Raw genomic sequence first — 17,973 nt, 5'->3', positions numbered from 1 at the left:
ATATTCAGAATCGTCATTCCTCGCACTAAACATTGGAAAAAATGGTTTTTGATGCGCTACTTATCACCTTAACAGAATGAGACAGAACAGTTGTTTGCAAACAGTTAATTGCAGCAAGCGCAACTTCTTTACTACCATTCACGATGGTATTTTTAACAAGATTAATCAGTGACTGCCATCCTGTACAAAGAAACAAGAAAAGATTCAACATTTTAATGCCCATTCACGTTAAAGTTACAAGTAATCAAAGATTGTAAAAATTAAACTGGCCATAGCCATGAGCTCATGAAAATAAAATCTCCAAAACTAATAATTCGCAGCTAACAGCCAACACAGGACTCACCACACCAGAAATTGCTCAAAGTTCTTAAATAGGGAAAGAAAGAACGCAGCAGACGAGCTATCCCCCCAAGGACCACTACAAGTGTTTCATCCCACTGCTTCTGAGCCGTGTTACGACTGTATGATTCATCAATATTTCAATAATGGCAGTAAAGAGCATTTTTCAGGAGGTAAAACATGACATGATCAAGCTATTCAAAAATCACCTGTGATGTATAAGCATGTGAACTGCTTTTCCACCTTGTGTTCCTAGCTCTTTGCCATGCCATTCATCTCTAGATGAAGTAGCGGCCTAAAAGACATTAAAGCAAATCAATCAAGAAAGATATTTCACTTGAGGAGTGTAGAAGCTTTCTTCTGCATAGAAAATTGTATCAACAACTACCATGTGAGAAGCACGATCCAATGATGGGAAGACATAGTTCCAAAGACAATCCTCCCACATGCTCTGAGAGAGCTTTTGTCCATGAGTTCCAAGGGTTTGAAATAGTGTACGGATTGCTGAATTTCTCACCTGTAAATAGAGTGCTCAGGAATTTGGCATGCAAATACAGAAGTTACATATACAAGGCAATTTAATGAAAAGTATAGGATAAAGAGTGGACATTATAAATGAGTCGGGCATACTTAACTAACAGTTTCTCGAATACAACAGCAACACTCCATTACCCCAAGTGGCTCCCACCTGGGGGGGTGGGGGGGGTTGGATGTACACAACCTTACTCCGCGCTAGTGATAGCACTAACAAAGAGGTTGTTTCCGATTGACCCTTGGTAACAAACATCATGTGTAATTTGACATAAATAAGAAGCATTTTACTAGTTTCTCTAATGCTAATTTAAAAACAACATTCCATTACCCTTATGCCATCGAGTGGATCCCACCTAAGCAAGGTTTGGGGGGTCAAATGTACGCAAGTTCGCAACCTTACATTGAAATTAAAAAAAGGTTGTTTCCAATTGACTCTTGATTGCAAACATAATCATCAACTTCACATAATTTAGAAGTGCACATGATTTACTAAACCTTTTTACTATTTTAAGTCATTACACTCCTGACCAAAAGGTTAAAAGTTTGTGGCACCTATGCTCATTAAGCATCATACTAAAATAATTTAACTGAAATTTGAAATACTCTGATTATAATGATGTTGATGGCTCTAAAAACTTTTCAAAGAATCATAAATGTCGGGGATAGATGTTGATAAGACTGTCTGAATTCATTAAAACTCAATTTTGCATCCAAATGTCCATTCAACCATCTGAATCCACAGTAGCAATGGCCCAACAAAACTTCCATCATCTAGCAAAAATATAATCAAGCCCAGTACTCAGTATCACATGTTTGAAATTAGACAAGAAGTCTTACTCTATTGTCCCTTATAAAGAATCCGAAACGGCCTTTCCACATACATTAAGACACAAGCCTTTTTAACCAAAACTTCAAAAATGTAAAATAATTTTACCAAATTAAATTCTCTAGTACTAAAAGTCACTTAACAACCTACTTCAATTGCCATCTTTCTGTTTGGACCACAAGTCAGAAGAGAGACAAAAATTAGAATATTTATTAAATTTCCCTACTTGGACAACAAGAAGAGCAGCATTAATTGCTAACCGACGAGCTAGCTCTTGACTAATTAACAAGGCAACCTGTTCATCATTTTCCTCCTTCATTTATGTGATCATATAACACATAGCATTTAGTTATATTACATAAATTCAATGATTAATCCCAATTGAAATTATCAGCCTCAATATATATTTGTTTCTCAAATTCCTTTAGTTCATGAATAAATCTCAACCAGGTAACTGTACTTTACCAACATTATATAAATAATATAACAAATAGGATAAAAATATTATTAATAGTATAAATAATATATTAATAGTAATAAAATCATACATCACAAATTTCACATAAACACATAAAACATAATACCTTGATGGGATCTTACAGCGCCAGACATTGAATTTACCTCTTGAAGAGTATCAATTCAACCCAAAGATTCGTAGATGGTGGAAAACATAAAGATTGAAAATATGTAATTTGAAAATGATTGATGATAGAAAATGAGGGTTATGTATACAGTTGAGGGTTTGGGCCGATTTTAAATTTTGCAACATTAAAAATTGAATTCGAATTTAAAAGATACAACTTGAATGCAACCAAATTTGATCAATAAAAATTTTCAAGTTCAATTCACCAAAAAAAAAAAATTCAATTTGAAAATCAAATTGGAACTTTAAATTTTCAAATTTAAATAATAGCAAATATAATTTCAAAAATTTTTTTTGGGTAAAATTTATGGATATTACTTTTACTCCCTCTCAAAAAGAAAGTTCGTCCTTGAACTTTAAGGTCATAATTTCCCGAAGTGCACAGAATAGTGGATCAATTTGTATTATTGTTACAGTTACAGCAAAAAAAAGCAACTTTTAAAGGTTACATAATGTTTCACAGAATAAACTCCTATATACATTGCACAACAACTTACATGTGTGAAGAAATGAAAGATTCATCACATTTATAGGGTAGAGACAAAACATGAGTATAAAATCTCTTTATATGTAGGGTTCGAAAGAATCAATATGAGAAGCGACTTAAGTGACATATTATAACGGCAAATCTAGCAACATAATGTCTTCTGATAGCAGCTAAAAGTTAGATTAGAATACATGCCGTGGATAACCTACCGTGAAAGGTAAAATACGAAAACCAACAAAATGTAATTGCTAATCTGGCCACATAACAATGATAATAGCTGATACAAATTACAATATAAGATTTAGAGCCGCAACTCGCAAATATCTTTATAAATTCTAGAAGTGGCTTGAATTGACAGAAACAATGAGGAACATTAGACCACAAAAATTATAGTGTGCTGTTTTTAAGCCTTATGGAAAATATTCCAAGGTTAATCTACCTAACTTACACATGTATCCATTCTAGTACTTCTTTTCAATGTCATCTCTGTATCTGTGAAAAAGGTATGAAGTATGAACACTATTTGACTATTCTTTTAGGAGACAACAAACAAAGCCCTTTACATTTAAAATCTAATTGTGCAATGTAATTGTACATCATTACAACGCTTTTATCGAGGTAATTTTGAAATAAAGTTGGATTTGAATATGAATTATCAAAATAAAAGAAGTTTGAATTTCAATATGAAAATCTTTTTGTCAAATTCAAAATTATTATCATAGGGATAGGCTGTTTGTACTGGAGCAAAAGTATCATTCAGGTTCACACTTCACACCAACAATGTATATCTGAGCTTATCATTTGGACACTAGATGATAGATACTATAATTACTTGTAGATGTTCGCCTTTTCCAGATTATAAGGTAATGTGTAATTCCTCTATCAAGAAATTTTCTAAATATTATTTGTCAAAAATATTTTAAAACAAAGTATGTCATTTGCCTGTAATTGATTGGTATATGTTATAGGATACTGACAAACAGGAATGAGACCATTGCAGAAACTCATCGTCCAGATAAACAGAATTATTCGTGAAACAAAACATTGCACCAAAAACACAATCTTCAACCCCTGAATGGCACAAGAAGATGATTAGAGTTCAATACCTCAGGTCTCTCATCTGCTCCGAGTGTTTGAAGCAATGAAAAAATAGAAATCAGCAAGTTGTCACGTTCAACAACATTAAATATAGAAGCTTGATCATTAGCTTTGTATGGATTTAATGTTTCCTCTTCCCTCTTCTCATTATCTGCTTTCTCTGAAATAAAAGAAAGGCCAAAACATACAGCATGTTATAGCAATTTATCACACTTAGATTGCTATCTCCAGCAACTTTGCATTTTAAAATTAAACATCTACATACCAATTCCTTCAGTACTCAAACGGATGTGTCCTTTGGCTATAAAATCAGTTGTAGTCCACAAAAGACCTATTGCGGTCAAGCTTATGTTCAACTCAGTCTGCTGAGCACTATAGGCTCCGGTAACATCAATACATCTGCAATTCCATATTCACAGAAAACATATAGCAGGAACTAAAAATCAACAGAGGCATTCGAAGGCTAGCTAGAGTGACAGAAAATTAAGGCGCAATGGATGAAAATGCATCAAAGTACTTCACTAAATCAGCAAGCAAATGGTCAAAATGTGTGCATAATATTCCAATCATAAACACCACAGATCGATAAATGGCTAATTAAATCATGTGCTTCTTAATTCCTATGCAATAAAAGTTGCATATGTTGTTTTCAAATCAAGGGTCAAATAGAAGCAACTACCTCGTTTATTACTAGGGTAAGTTTTCCTACATCCGATCCCACTTTACGCCCTAGACGGGAGCCACTTTAACAGCATTGAGGTATTTTAATGTTGTTGAACACCAGACTCACAAAAAGAGCATTGCATCCATGGCATAAAAACAAGGTCGTCACGTTACGTTACGGCCGCTTCGTAACAGAATTTTGAGCTTGGTGATACGCGAAAGCCCTATACGTAACCTGTGAATTAAAATAATGGCGTAACAGCTATGAAAGGCTGTTATTTAAACAAATTAACCATCATAATCCTTATTTTAATATGTATTAGAGTCTAAAAGGTCTATTATGAACTTCCATTTAAATATATGTTGTGAAATACTTGAATTACTATGATAAAGTGGACATCATTCAAGTTAAAAATTCACAATATACTGCAATGTCAACGAAACGCGAAGTAATGCCGCGAGATGTCGCTTCAGCGACATCGCGATCGTTACCACAATCATGACGACATCCGTAATCATTTGCTATGATTTCGTCATAGGTTTTACTCCTTTGCCCATCTGTAGCCCAGAAAACAAACCGCTATCAGCTTCAAAAATATTACTAGTAAAACTCAGGACTTTAGGAAACAAAAGTTCCATGTTATGAGCCAACTCATAATTAAGTAAGACAGGCAAGCAAAGTGGAATCAAGATTCCTACTGGCACAACCAAACATTCACACATCCACAAAAATGCCAGCTCCCCCTTAAGATCAACACTACATCTCCCTCACAAAGATGGCTCTTTCATCATCAACCCCAAACCACAAAAAACCCCTCAAAGCTTCCCAATATTATTTGCAGCCGCCGTTGATATAATTAATTGTATTATATAAAAAAGAGAAATAACAGACAAAAAGGACTGCTACATCGTAATCTTCCCTCCCAAAGCATACTTCTTCCGAGTAATTCAGATTCTTGTAATATCAGGCTCTGAATGTCACACCCATATAACTAAAGTGCCAGATCTGAACGTCACACCCAAGCACAGCAGAATACTCAGCAATTCATCAATGCCAAAAAGTTCAATCTTCAGCGCTAAAAGTCTACAAATCAGCGAACACCTTCTTGAAATGTTTTAGATTTGCAGCTAAAAGCCAAATAGCGTCATATCTTCATCTACAATTATTCTAAATACAGTAAATCAGATCAAGATTTCCTCTCTCCCCATCCTAATAATTTAACAAAATTTTATTTCTCTATGCCTATCCTAATACCCCCTCCAAAACATCCTACTAAGCATCAACTATTAGCAAATTTTCACACAAATTTACCACTGATCTCCAAGAGCCTTCCTTTCCAGGATAGTATATCAAGGAAACCCCAACACATTTGACATAAGCTGTCACTCACAGTTTTTAGAAAACCTTGTATGGTTGTATACCTTTTTGACAAGTCTCATCTACATAAACCAAATTGTCTTGTCAAAAAACCAGCCACATCGAAGAAATGCCAACCTAAGCACAAATATTTCAGGACTAGGAAATGGAGTGAGCACATCCCTAAAGCATTAGCGACCTTCACGACAATTTTGTAAGCAATTGTAAGCTTATTAATAGGACAATAATCCCCGAGAATAGTAGAGCGATCCGTTTATTTTCCTATTAATGTATCATATAAAACTTCCCCAATATAGAAAGAAGAAAAAAAAATTTAATGGTATTCGAACAACCTTAGTAAAACACCATACACATATCGTATGGGTTTTGTGCCTTCCTCTTCCTCGAACAATCTCTCTAAAACAATTTAAACACCTCAAAACGGTATCTAGATGCAATCCTCGATTTTAGGCATGTCAATCTTTTCCGCAAAGCTCATATAATACTGAAATTTATCCACGCAAAGCATCAAATCACATATAAACTTCTTGGGATCATTCTCTATCTCTGTAACGTAAGTTATTCTTCCAATACCAACTTTCAGAAACAACTAGAAGATTACCACCTTCCTTTTCCCATTTAATCTTCATGCTTGATGTTGACTCTGTGCTCTTCTACTCTGCTGAGTACAAAATAATTTGCACGTACAACTCTACAAGCCATCTCGAGTAAAAGATGCCAGACTAAAAGAGGAATTGGTTATGAGATATGACTGCAATCTAAGCAATTAAAGTTGATAGTGAAAGTATTGTCAATCAACTACCAAAAATTCACTTCTTGAATTAGGAAGCATATATAAAAACTTCAACGTCCTTAGCATAGGAAATTCGTCAAAAATATTAGATTCATAAACAACATGCAAACAACATTTTATTATCTCAATGCCATCAAATGGCTCCACCTACACGAGGTTTAAGGGGGTTGGATGTTACACAACCCTACCCTTGTGAAAACAATTTCCAATTGACTCTTCATAGCAACCATCAAATGGAACTTTGGTATAAGAAGTGCAAAAGATTCAATGAGCAAATTCACTATATTTCAGCATAATCCAAAACCAAAATGCTATCAATCTCCGACTACTCTGACGATGAACCACATACATGATACAACATGACTTCAAAAAGGATAATTGTCAATATGTATCAGCTAGCAAGGATTTTCCAAATCTTACATTGAAGATTTAACACCATAAAGCCATCGGCGAGAAAAAACACATTTCAATTAGTTGAAGGCAATCCACATTTTCCAAATCTTACATTGAAGATAACATACTGGCCAAGAGAGAAGCTTACACTTGAAGGCAATCCACAGGTATAGTTGATAGCCCATCATTCATGATCACACGAAGACTCTGCATATCCAAAAAAGAAATAGGTCAAAAACAAAATAAACTAAGATGAATCAATATTATTCAATAGAACTCCACAACCAAGATAAGATAAGATAGGGGAAAACTTAGATTAAGCTAAGCATGAGTCATGACCAATATTGCATTTAATCACTTGCAATGGATTACTTCTTTGACAAAAAAACCACTTCATTCAAGGGGATTGAATTTTATGATTAACCAATATAGCTTAACAATTTTCAAAAAAAAGTTACAGATAGCTCAGGTTGAAATTTTGGATAAGCAACAACAAAAATTCCAGTGATCAAGATGGTGAGAAAAACCATTCCTGAAAGTAAAATGAAAATATTGAAGATTTCCAACCTGAAATCCCAGTGTGATTAGATCCTTCTCAGCTGCACATGCAACGGACCTTAAAATGTACATAAACATTTAGTGTAAGAATAAATAAAAAAAATTTAGAATGAGGAATGGAAAAGATGGAAATAGGTCTCAACAGGAAATGAAGTAATTGAATAAAGAAATGAGTACCTTAACATCTCAAGTATATCCTGCCAGCTATCATGCAGTTTTTCTCCATGCCTCTGGAAACATGTACAGCAAATGAGAGAAATGCAGCGAAAGAAAGATGACCAAGGGCGCAAAATGCTTCTCACATTACCTCCAGAATATGAAGAAGAATCTTCAGAGATCTCGAGCGGACATCAAAACTCTGAGTAGAAAAGTACAATACTCTTAGGGGGGATATGACAGTTCGTTCAAGTGAACCCAAATCTGTAGATGCATTTTTTATCTGCATACAGAACATAAGAAAAGATTATTCTCATTTTCAATCAAGCCCAGTTCACTAGCTTAGATTGAGCACAGCTCACGTATTGGGAATCTCGAAGATATACTGATCCTACGCGGTCCTCAAACTGACTAGAGCCAAGAACAGCACAGATTGACCTATCTAATGCATCAAGTGCCAGGTTCCTTAAATGTTGATTAGAGTTTTCAGCAAGCTGTAAACAAATAAAACCATCAGAACGCCATAGAGAACAAAAAAAACAATGGCCCATTACCACAGCCTTACCTCAAGAAAATGGCCAATGACTGGATCCCACAGAGGCTCCACTCCTTCAACAAAAACAATTACATAAGAATCCTATTACATAAAAGCATCCTACAAGCAGTGAAACACCATTTAGATCAAAGATAAAACCACTATGTAACTCAGTCAGATAAACCAGAAATATCGGCGCGTCATAACTAATAAATTGATGATTTAAATGTTTCTACAGCTACTAGATTTTCAATTTTCTCACTGAAAGCTTTCAAATACCCAAAGATGAAATAAGCTAAGGTTTCTCACTTAAATTTCACGACCTAGTCTTTAGAATTTAAATAGTTCTTAAACTTTCAGGTAGAAACTGCAAAGATTTCACCTCCAAGATTCCATAAAAGATTATCATTGTGGTGGAAACAGAAAGGCAGAGTGATCCATCGTAATATAAGCATGAATCCATTTAAACAACACACACAACCACACAAGTACAGCAAGTAACAGGAACAAAAAGCACAAATGGAAGGCCCACACAATCCATACAGTCACAAATGAACATGCATACTTAGTTTCCCCAATTTAAGTACCCTGAGGATACGATGAAACTTATCTAGTATTCCAATTCAACAGATTTTAACAAATAAATATACACAATACAGTCAACACAGTGATGCTCTACATGAAAATTTGAGGCACACAATGGATCCTATCTTTTAGATAGAGACTACAAAGACGAAAATTGAAAGGGAAAATTGTCAAAAACTACCCAATTAATTTTTTTTTCAAAAACCACCAATTGAAGAACTTTTTTCTAATGGTTTCATGAACCGACCCTTAGCTTTGACTGTTCAAATATTTCTATCAAAAAAAAATTTCATTGTGAAAGGCTACCTAATTCTCTTTTATCTCAACCTATGTTCAACAGATGCATCATGCTCAAAAAAACCTTTTATATCCTCCTTAACTCTTGATAACATTAATGGTCAAAGCCACACTTCATTGTAAATGGATGGAAACCGTTACCTTGTAGTGTATCACAAAGAAAAAGAATAATTATTTAGTAGTTTTTGACCAAAAAAATTATTTAGTTTTTGACGGAAAAAGATTTTTTAGGTAGTTTTTAACACTTTTCCAAATTGAAATCGGAAGAAAGTCCAATCAAGGAAATATCAATATGCCAAACACATAGGTCATAGATGTGCTTGGAGTAATATTGAAAGACAAAATCAAATCAGATACTTTGAGAGAAAGGCAATGGGTATAAATTTCATAAAAGAAGCCATTATCGTCCTCGGGCTCTCTTCTTGTGGAAATAGCACTTGCTCTTTTCCACACCTCCTCTTCATAGTACGTTTAGTAGCCTTTTGTTCTTTCCAAATGTATATTCAGGTCTGGATATTCCCTTCTCGCCAACCCCCCCCCCCCCCCCCCCCCCCACACACACACACACAAAACAAAAAAGGGGAAAATGACTAAGAAATTCCCAGTAGGAGAACAAGAAAAAAGAGGGGGTGAAAAGAAGAAAAAGTTAACAGGTGCCAGTGCCAAAAAAATTTGTTAGTGGGAAAAAAAGGGATCACCACTTCACAGCACTAGGCCAACAGGGAACAGAAACCAAATACAGCATAATCAAGAATTTCAATGTCAATGAAACAATAGGCACTATTAAAAGTCATCTACTTGTATTCGGAAAAGATATCATCTTGTTCTAAAGACGGGGAAGGTAACTGTTGAGCCTAGTGAAAACAGAACAGTAAATTGCTATGTACAGCTTACTGTGAACATTATTAACAAGGATAGATATCATCCTTTCAACGGAGAAAATGATGCTTCCCATTTTCTGATTTGATGATGGAGGGAAACCACCAGCGATGAGAGGCAATGATTGTTGTGACAGTTGGCAAAGTGCAGAAACAAGTGACTTCACTGCAGAGATATGCATCAGTCCAGAACTTTCAAATAGCTACAAGATGTAAAGCGAAAAGGTTGTGTTAGCCATAACAAGAATTTGAACATCAACCCCATGTATACAGTTACAATAACCAACTATAAACATTCGTTACCTGAGAATTTAATGAGGAGAGAATGGTAAAATCACTATATTGCCCGGATGACTCCCTGCTCAACCTAGTACCAGTTGTTGATTCCTGTTGATGGTTTAGATTAAAAGGAAAAAAAACATCAGTAAGCTTTAGGTAAATTTTCACCAAAAGGTTACAATTCCTACAGCAACGTAACTATTATGATAATATAGTTACTAAGCAACGGAATTGGACTATTGGAGACTAGGAGAGTGGAGAAGTAATAATTGACAAAAGATTTTACAGTTGAAACAGACCAATGGAAAGTGTTAAGATCATCAGGAAACAGAAGAAGTACAACGCATCATTATCTGAAGCACGGAAATAGATAGTGCAGCTACATCTATATACGATACCAATACCTGAGTAGTAGCATGTGGTGAGTGAATAGTTCGGTCCAAGGCGGCTAATGTATCCAATACCTGCAAGATTCGAAATCAATAGATAAAAAATGACTTTCTAAGCTTTATTTATTTCTAAACCTAGTATGCCAGCTCACCAGAACCCAAGAGGGACCCAACATATTGTGTAGCCGATGAGCAATGTTGAAGAGAGTCCTTAATGCCTAGAAAAAGGAATAAGATCAGACCACATATGAGTGAACATCATTTGTTCCAGAAAACTATTTCTAAGATAAAGGAATAGTCAAAGTTAAGACTAGAAAAGTACAAAGAAATGGAGACTCTTTACCTGAACATTCTTGGGAGTCAAAATAATGCCATCTCTCTGATCCGTGAGAGGCTCATTGCGTTTTGAACCAGGGGATTGTAAAGAGCTACAAATTCAGTTAGATGAAATCAATTAATATTACAAGTGTAAAAGATGATCTCGATCCAGGTAAAAAGTATGTAAAACATTTGGCTTAGAAAGAGCGGGATTTGGAAAAATAAAAATTTCCATTCTAAGCTCCTTCAATTTAATTTATTTTCTTATATTGAAAAAAATTCAATCAGGCACCAACTCTGCAAGGATTTTCCATACATGATCACCTAGAATGTCAATCCACTATGAAAAAGCAACTTTACTTAACGACATTTCAGTAAAAATATAACCTTTTCTTTTCAATCTCACTAGGGACGCTGATAGTAAATTTGCAAAGAGATGCCAAAAATGAGTTTAATGGTTCGACTGCACAAAGAACCCCACAAGCCTGTAACAAAAAGAATTTCATTGATTGAGTACAGGCAGAAAGAAAGGTTCTTAAGAAACTGAAAAAGGCAAACCTCTTCGTGAAATGGGCCCTAAATCTAACTAGAAGAATTTGTTGATTTCTGAACAGTCAAGATTCCGAAGGATGTTTTCTACTTCATCATACCTGCGTGAAAGCCTGGTATCCCTTCAGTATCTCCAATACAATAGCCTCCCCGTGAGATCTGTCAAGACAATTTTAACTTAAAATAACAAGTGAAGTACATCAACGTAACAAAACTTGACAGTAAAGCATCCTACCTTGCCAAAACTAGGGAGAGGGTATCAAGAATCATCAACCACAGAGAATCAACCATTGAATAACATAGAAATGCTGTCTTCCCAGTCAACTTTGCTGGAGGTTCAGACACAGATTTCGGAGATTCAAGCTGGAACCAAACATTAATCAAGAATTAAAACACGAAGGTGAGAAATTCCAATTGAGACAATTAAAAACTTCCAGAAACCAACAGAAGTTACCTCTCCCGTTTCTACAGCTTCATCTGTCAAAGTAGCAATAGTAAACACAACACCTAATAGACCTTCTATAGCTAATGTGATTGCATGAGCTTCACTGGCAACTAATACAGCAGCATTAGATGCATCATTGTCCAAGATCCATTCAATACCTATCATAATAGAAGGTTACGCAACAGAATAAGCCGGACTGTGAAATATAGATCTAGATTCAAAGAAGTTTCTGAATACAGAAAGAAAAGTAGGAAAACAGCAAAAAAAAAACTCCATAAACTATGCAGCACAAGAATTCTATCGATATTCAAGCATAATCAACTCTTAATTCATCAAACTTGAGTAATCACCTTTTGCTTTGCTGTTAAACATCCCCGCGACTGCTGCCAAACTTTCTTCACTTGTGTCTTGAACCTTAACCATCAAATTATGCGTCAATACCACTCAAAAACCTATTTAGGTCAGTTCATTACAGCGTATGAATAGAAGAAAAATACTGATACATAGAATGAATATGAATGAATTTGAGAAAGCGGAGCAAAAATACATGCAAATATTACCTGTAAACTTGAGACAACACGAGCAAGAGCTTTGACAATATTCTCCACAACATTTGTGTTGCTCGGGTTCCTAGAAGTTCAGGTTTAAGTAGAATCAGGAATATGTACATATTTTGGATGTTTATAAATAAATCACCCGAAATTTGCACATGGAGACGGATATGGAAACGGCAGTGAGTACATGTAGTTTTTGTAAAAAAGTTTACTATATGTTATTATAAAGATTTCTAAAAGTATAATATAATTAAGTACTAAAAATTCAAGCAACAATTTATAAGAAAGATAAAAATCTCTTTTAAAAGATCGTATAAAATAACAAAAATAAACAACGAACAGCAAATTAATCTTATGATCATGTGGAAAGAAGACAAGGATGAAATTTAACTTCATTTGTATTTCTGTTGGTAGGTGGAAAAAGAGAGAAAAGCATACTGTGGGACAGTGAAAGGTTACAAAAGAGAAAATAAATGAAAGAAAAAAAATTAGAAACAACAACATTCTAGTATCCAATGTCTAAGTGGCTCCTAGGTGGAGTTTGGGGGGATCAGATGTAAGCAACCTTACCCTTTTAGTGATAAGAGTAACAAAGAAAAATTTAGAAAGAAAAATAACATAGAAGGATTCAGTAGTCATGAGGGAGGCTACAATAAAATATAAGGAGATGAGAATCAGTTGTTTGGCTTCTTTTTTCCCTCTTGCTCTCTGACTTTCTCTTTCTTCAACCTCCTTCTTTCTCTCCCCACCTACCTTCTGTATAAGTAAAAACTTTTATAATGGTGTGCTTCAAGCAATGACGTGCCCAAGTTCCCATGATAGTGTCAGATCCGGATCCCATGACCATACCCACATCATTTTGTGTCTTGCACAAAGCAACTGCTTGATGTAGACCAAATGAACAATCATGATTGGAAAATTGTCAATCTCTCCACTTGTGCATGGATTGGAAACTGCACCGGTTAAAAGTTGGAACTTCGAGGAGCTTCGAATTTGTAAAAGTACACCAAAAGTGTGATACTGAGAGTCAAGTGAGGAATTCGAGTGTTGGATTTTCAAGTTTAAATTTTGAGGACTTGAGTAATTGTTTGAAAAGGTCTAAAATCCAGATTTGTCCACAAATATAGATATTCCAGGTTTTGAATTTGAAGTTATATTATATTTTTTTGGAGTTTTCAAATAATAATATAAATAAAAAAGTTTTTTGTTATAAATGAATTAACTATTGAAACTATAATAGACGTAGGAAATAGGAGTAACGAATGTTCCCAAGATATGTGTAGAGGAGATGAAAAAAAGACAACAAATCTCTTTTTTATAATAAATGAGTTGTGACCTGTCTCAATTATAAATTACTCCAAAACTAAAGACAGCTCTCATCTAATTCCTTCCCTTTCTTTATGACTCTCAATCCACTTTCTCTCTTTCTCATCATCCATCTTCCCTTTCTCCTCTTCTCTACATACCATTTCTCTAGATCGTGTCGCATGAACATTGGCTGGAAGGTGAGTTTGCACATCACATGATCAAAGTAGCTAGATAACAAGAGTGAAGAATGACAAGAAGAATGAGGACTAAAGAAGCATATGACAATAGACGGGAATGAATAGAGGAAAATCTAAATGGATGAGAATATATTTTCTTATAAAGATTAGTATAAGATAGGCCAAATAAACTATAATATGTACTACTCACAACCTCTCATTGATTTATTTTGGTTCATGTAGCCAACTCCCTATATTGAGATTAAATTTTAACATTGTTGTTGTGATGTAATCTCTATTACACCCATCTCAAGTTCCCCAAATCTGAAACCATATCATTTCAATTAAACCATACATCTAAAACCCAGCCTATTGCCTCAATTTCCATTTTCCATACGGCCAGGCTCCCCTTAGCAAAAAAATGGAGGAATTTCAATTGGTTGTTTGTATGACCAAATTCTTTCACTAGTGGCTCTCCGTTCTCTACTGGTGGAACAACAAGAACCTAGTATATCGTGAGATATCAAAGAGATTTTTCTGAGATCGCATATTGGTCTAGGGTGAAAATGAATTAAAAGTCCTTCAGCATGATTTAAGGTACGATTTTAATATTGAAAGCTCAATTTCAAAATTGCCAAGTGCATGATGAAGTTCCCTACAATAAGAATACTATTTATCCAAAAACTAATTGGTTGCACACAAGTTATTTGTAGTCTCTAGCAATTTGTCTCAATATCAAGAGGGAACCTGAAGTCGATATTGCCTTGTACACAGAAAATCAGCTTTAGAAAAAGGAAATATTGTAAATGGTTTAACTTTTAAGAGGGGCAAAGAATTATACTTCCTCTATCTGAAACAAATAAAGAGAATGCTCTCCAAAAGTCTTGCTCGCGATAACGAGAAATTGAGGGACGAGCTATGCTGTTATGTCCCCAGACCTCCATTTTACTCATTCATCAAAGAGTTTTACAAAAAGAAGGAAGCTATGAAGAGACAAATCATTATCCAATTTAATTTAATCTTGTCTAGCAAGCATGAAAATCAAATCAATGCAATCAAACATAGTTAGAGAAAATAGTGGTTCTATAACTTACATATCAAAATTCTGAAAAAGAACTCGCATGGTTCGCACCTCAACACAAAAGCCCTGTCATAAGCAAAAATATTATGGATAGACACTACACATAAAGTTAACAATGGAATACCACCATTAGTAACATATTTAACATACCCTCAAAATTTCAAGAACAAGAATGTGGTGCCATAATGGCAGATCAAGAGTTGTAACCCTCACTAACATACTCAGAAAAACCTGCCAAGAGAAGTGGAAAGAGTTACACAGTATATCTTCACTACTATAAACAGAACATTACCTGTGTTAAGTAACAAAAGCAAGGATTGATAGAGGCTTTATCGAGCAGAATGACTAAGGTGACTGGTGTGGACACATAAAAATTGTAGGATTTTGCTTCATCAATCCACAAACAGCACAAACATACATACAAAAATAACAGGAACACATAAGGGAAAAGAAATAAGCAAACAGAAAAGAAACCACTTTTTCACGAATCTGGTCAATAAGGAAAGACCTTGTGAGAAACAAAATAGAAAGGTAGCCAAATGAAATTTGGTTGGTATCGTATAACTGAAAGTCTGAAACCTTTATAAAGGTAGAATAGTTAAAAGTTAAAAGAATAAATAACCCATTAATGCAACGGTGTGAACAATGTTAGATGATGGGTAAGGGTGACAACAGATAAAAGACCCCCTTCATTTCTTGTAAAACCAGTGTGACAACTTTATTAAAACCTATGATGAGATCCAAATGAATCTGATTCATACCACAAACTCACCGAATTAAAATGATGAATTCCCAATCATAGTGCAAGAATATGGTTTTGGTTGTGATTATAGTAACGGTCACTGTGATACAATGACAACATAACTCGGTAGTCATATCACTAAATATTCGGATATAACGCTGACATATCCCTTGAAACAGTCTAAAAAGCATTTTTTACACCTTCATAATGCGGATAGTATCAGTACAATATGCTACAATGTGGCCTTGTTTTCAACACTATGCTTCATATACTAATGTTCCTATTACATATATTCTGATGCTTTAGCTTCACATGCAAATCACAAACTGATAACAGAACTTCCCTATCAAGAATCAACAACAGGATCCATACCACAAATACTATCATTTGAAATCTGAAATAGAATCATTATAGAGAAAACAGAAATGGTAGACATAGAAATAAGTATGAAAATGAAACTTGCAAGCCAACTATCATATGCAAATTTGCACCAACTCCAATATTTTTGTACAAGTAAAGACAATCAGAGGTAAGATACCATTTAAATGGATTTCCAACAACATGATTTCACATTCAGAGAAGTGCATCAGCTATATACCCTTATGATCATACCAGTAATCACTTACGAGTAATCACCCTCTCTACTATCCATTATATATTAAACACCCAAACCTACTATACTCGCATGTCTCCTTCAACCTTATTATTATAAAACATAGTTCCCCTATATCATATTACCCTTCCATTCCACTCAGAGAATACACCAGTGCATAGTGTAAAATGCGTAAAAATGCAGTAACAGTCGCGATCGTTGTAACGCACAATGATACGGTAACGAGAGTGATGTGGTTCTCTAACTCAAATATCGGCCGAAAAAAATGAGATATCCCCTTGAAAAGGGCCAAAATACAGTTATTTTTACTCCTTTACAATACAGAAAATATTGGTTCGGTATTTTTGAAAACCTTTACAACGTGACCTATGCGATGCGGCCTTGTTATTGCGCTATGCAACAGTGAATCATTCATGAAAAGAGAAGCTAGTCCCTATGCATCAACGAATCATTCATGTAAAGGGAAGCTAGTCCCTAAAGCAAGAAAACAATTTGTAGGGGAAACAGCCTTGAATTAATGAAGTAGTTTTAATTTCAATAATGCCTTAAACATAAAATAAGCTAACAGAATAAATAACCGTACCTCAGATTCAGTGATCAAGGATGAACTGTAAAGCCTAATAATGTGAGAAACTGAACGCAATAACAAGCGACGAAAGAAAGCCTCTCCTGCTTCTCCTTCAATCTGACAGAATGAACAAGATAATTTACATACACAAATTTGGGATTATATGATGTACAATCATAACATAAACAAGAAGATGTTACCTCAGCATTGGTGCGAAGAGAAGTCATCAGTAAAGAACATATCTTATGACGCAAAACCTGCATCATTGAAGCAACCCTTTTACGCTTAAAGTTGACCAGATCTATTGACCTAAAGCAAGAAGGTGAAAAGTAAAGCACATGATTACCTGCTCATACGGAATCAGCGTTCGGAAAACAGCCACATAAGTCGACAGGACAAACCTGAACCACAGATAAATAGAATTAGCACCGATTGCTAGACAAAATTGGTCTTACTGATTATGCAGGTATCAAAACTCAATAGCACCCAGATACATAAGGTAAGACTGAAAAATAAAAAATCAAAATGGTATTAATAAATTAAAAAGGATGTGTATCAGACAGAAAACAATGAGTAGGCCCTGCATTAGATAAGGTTGTCATGAGATCAAATCAGTAATAGCCACCAGTGGTGGTTGGAGACTCTCTTCCATAGTGCAAAAACAAGGCCACGTGTATCCTATTGGTCACGCTTTAAAGGAGCTAAGATAGCTATCTTGTTTGAATAGACTACAGTCACATTATGAAGCCACTCAATTTAAGGCTGCCAGCTACCAGCGAAGTGACAAA

At 34.9% G+C, this 17,973-nt stretch overlaps 1 protein-coding gene across 5 annotated transcripts in view; it reads right to left on the bottom strand.

Annotated features, from left to right (window-relative positions):
- LOC130817800 (uncharacterized) overlaps positions 1–17,973 on the bottom strand; it is a 38,788-nt gene that overhangs the window by 9,194 nt on the left and 11,621 nt on the right. For 4 of the 5 annotated variants that reach the window (XM_057683703.1, XM_057683705.1, XM_057683707.1 and 1 more), the window contains 28 exons: positions 17,532–17,586; positions 17,386–17,442; positions 17,201–17,302; positions 15,413–15,493; positions 15,276–15,328; positions 12,704–12,773; positions 12,494–12,557; positions 12,153–12,301; positions 11,934–12,061; positions 11,800–11,857; positions 11,537–11,634; positions 11,175–11,259; positions 10,984–11,049; positions 10,847–10,906; positions 10,467–10,550; positions 10,180–10,366; positions 8,434–8,477; positions 8,231–8,362; positions 8,020–8,151; positions 7,890–7,942; positions 7,722–7,770; positions 7,303–7,361; positions 4,193–4,326; positions 3,936–4,087; positions 728–856; positions 549–634; positions 344–459; positions 68–180 (listed from right to left, as the gene is read on the bottom strand). In XM_057683703.1, coding sequence (XP_057539686.1) covers positions 68–180; positions 344–459; positions 549–634; positions 728–856; positions 3,936–4,087; positions 4,193–4,326; positions 7,303–7,361; positions 7,722–7,770; positions 7,890–7,942; positions 8,020–8,151; positions 8,231–8,362; positions 8,434–8,477; positions 10,180–10,366; positions 10,467–10,550; positions 10,847–10,906; positions 10,984–11,049; positions 11,175–11,259; positions 11,537–11,634; positions 11,800–11,857; positions 11,934–12,061; positions 12,153–12,301; positions 12,494–12,557; positions 12,704–12,773; positions 15,276–15,328; positions 15,413–15,493; positions 17,201–17,302; positions 17,386–17,442; positions 17,532–17,586 — 2,596 coding nt within the window. The remainder of the gene's footprint in view (positions 1–67; positions 181–343; positions 460–548; positions 635–727; positions 857–3,935; positions 4,088–4,192; positions 4,327–7,302; positions 7,362–7,721; positions 7,771–7,889; positions 7,943–8,019; positions 8,152–8,230; positions 8,363–8,433; positions 8,478–10,179; positions 10,367–10,466; positions 10,551–10,846; positions 10,907–10,983; positions 11,050–11,174; positions 11,260–11,536; positions 11,635–11,799; positions 11,858–11,933; positions 12,062–12,152; positions 12,302–12,493; positions 12,558–12,703; positions 12,774–15,275; positions 15,329–15,412; positions 15,494–17,200; positions 17,303–17,385; positions 17,443–17,531; positions 17,587–17,973) is intronic. The other variant, XM_057683704.1, reaches the window with a different exon arrangement.

This window comes from Amaranthus tricolor, chromosome 7, assembly GCF_026212465.1.
Source record: "Amaranthus tricolor cultivar Red isolate AtriRed21 chromosome 7, ASM2621246v1, whole genome shotgun sequence".
Lineage (NCBI taxonomy): Eukaryota > Viridiplantae > Streptophyta > Magnoliopsida > Caryophyllales > Amaranthaceae > Amaranthus > Amaranthus tricolor.
This window is presented reverse-complemented; position numbering and strand designations above follow the sequence as displayed.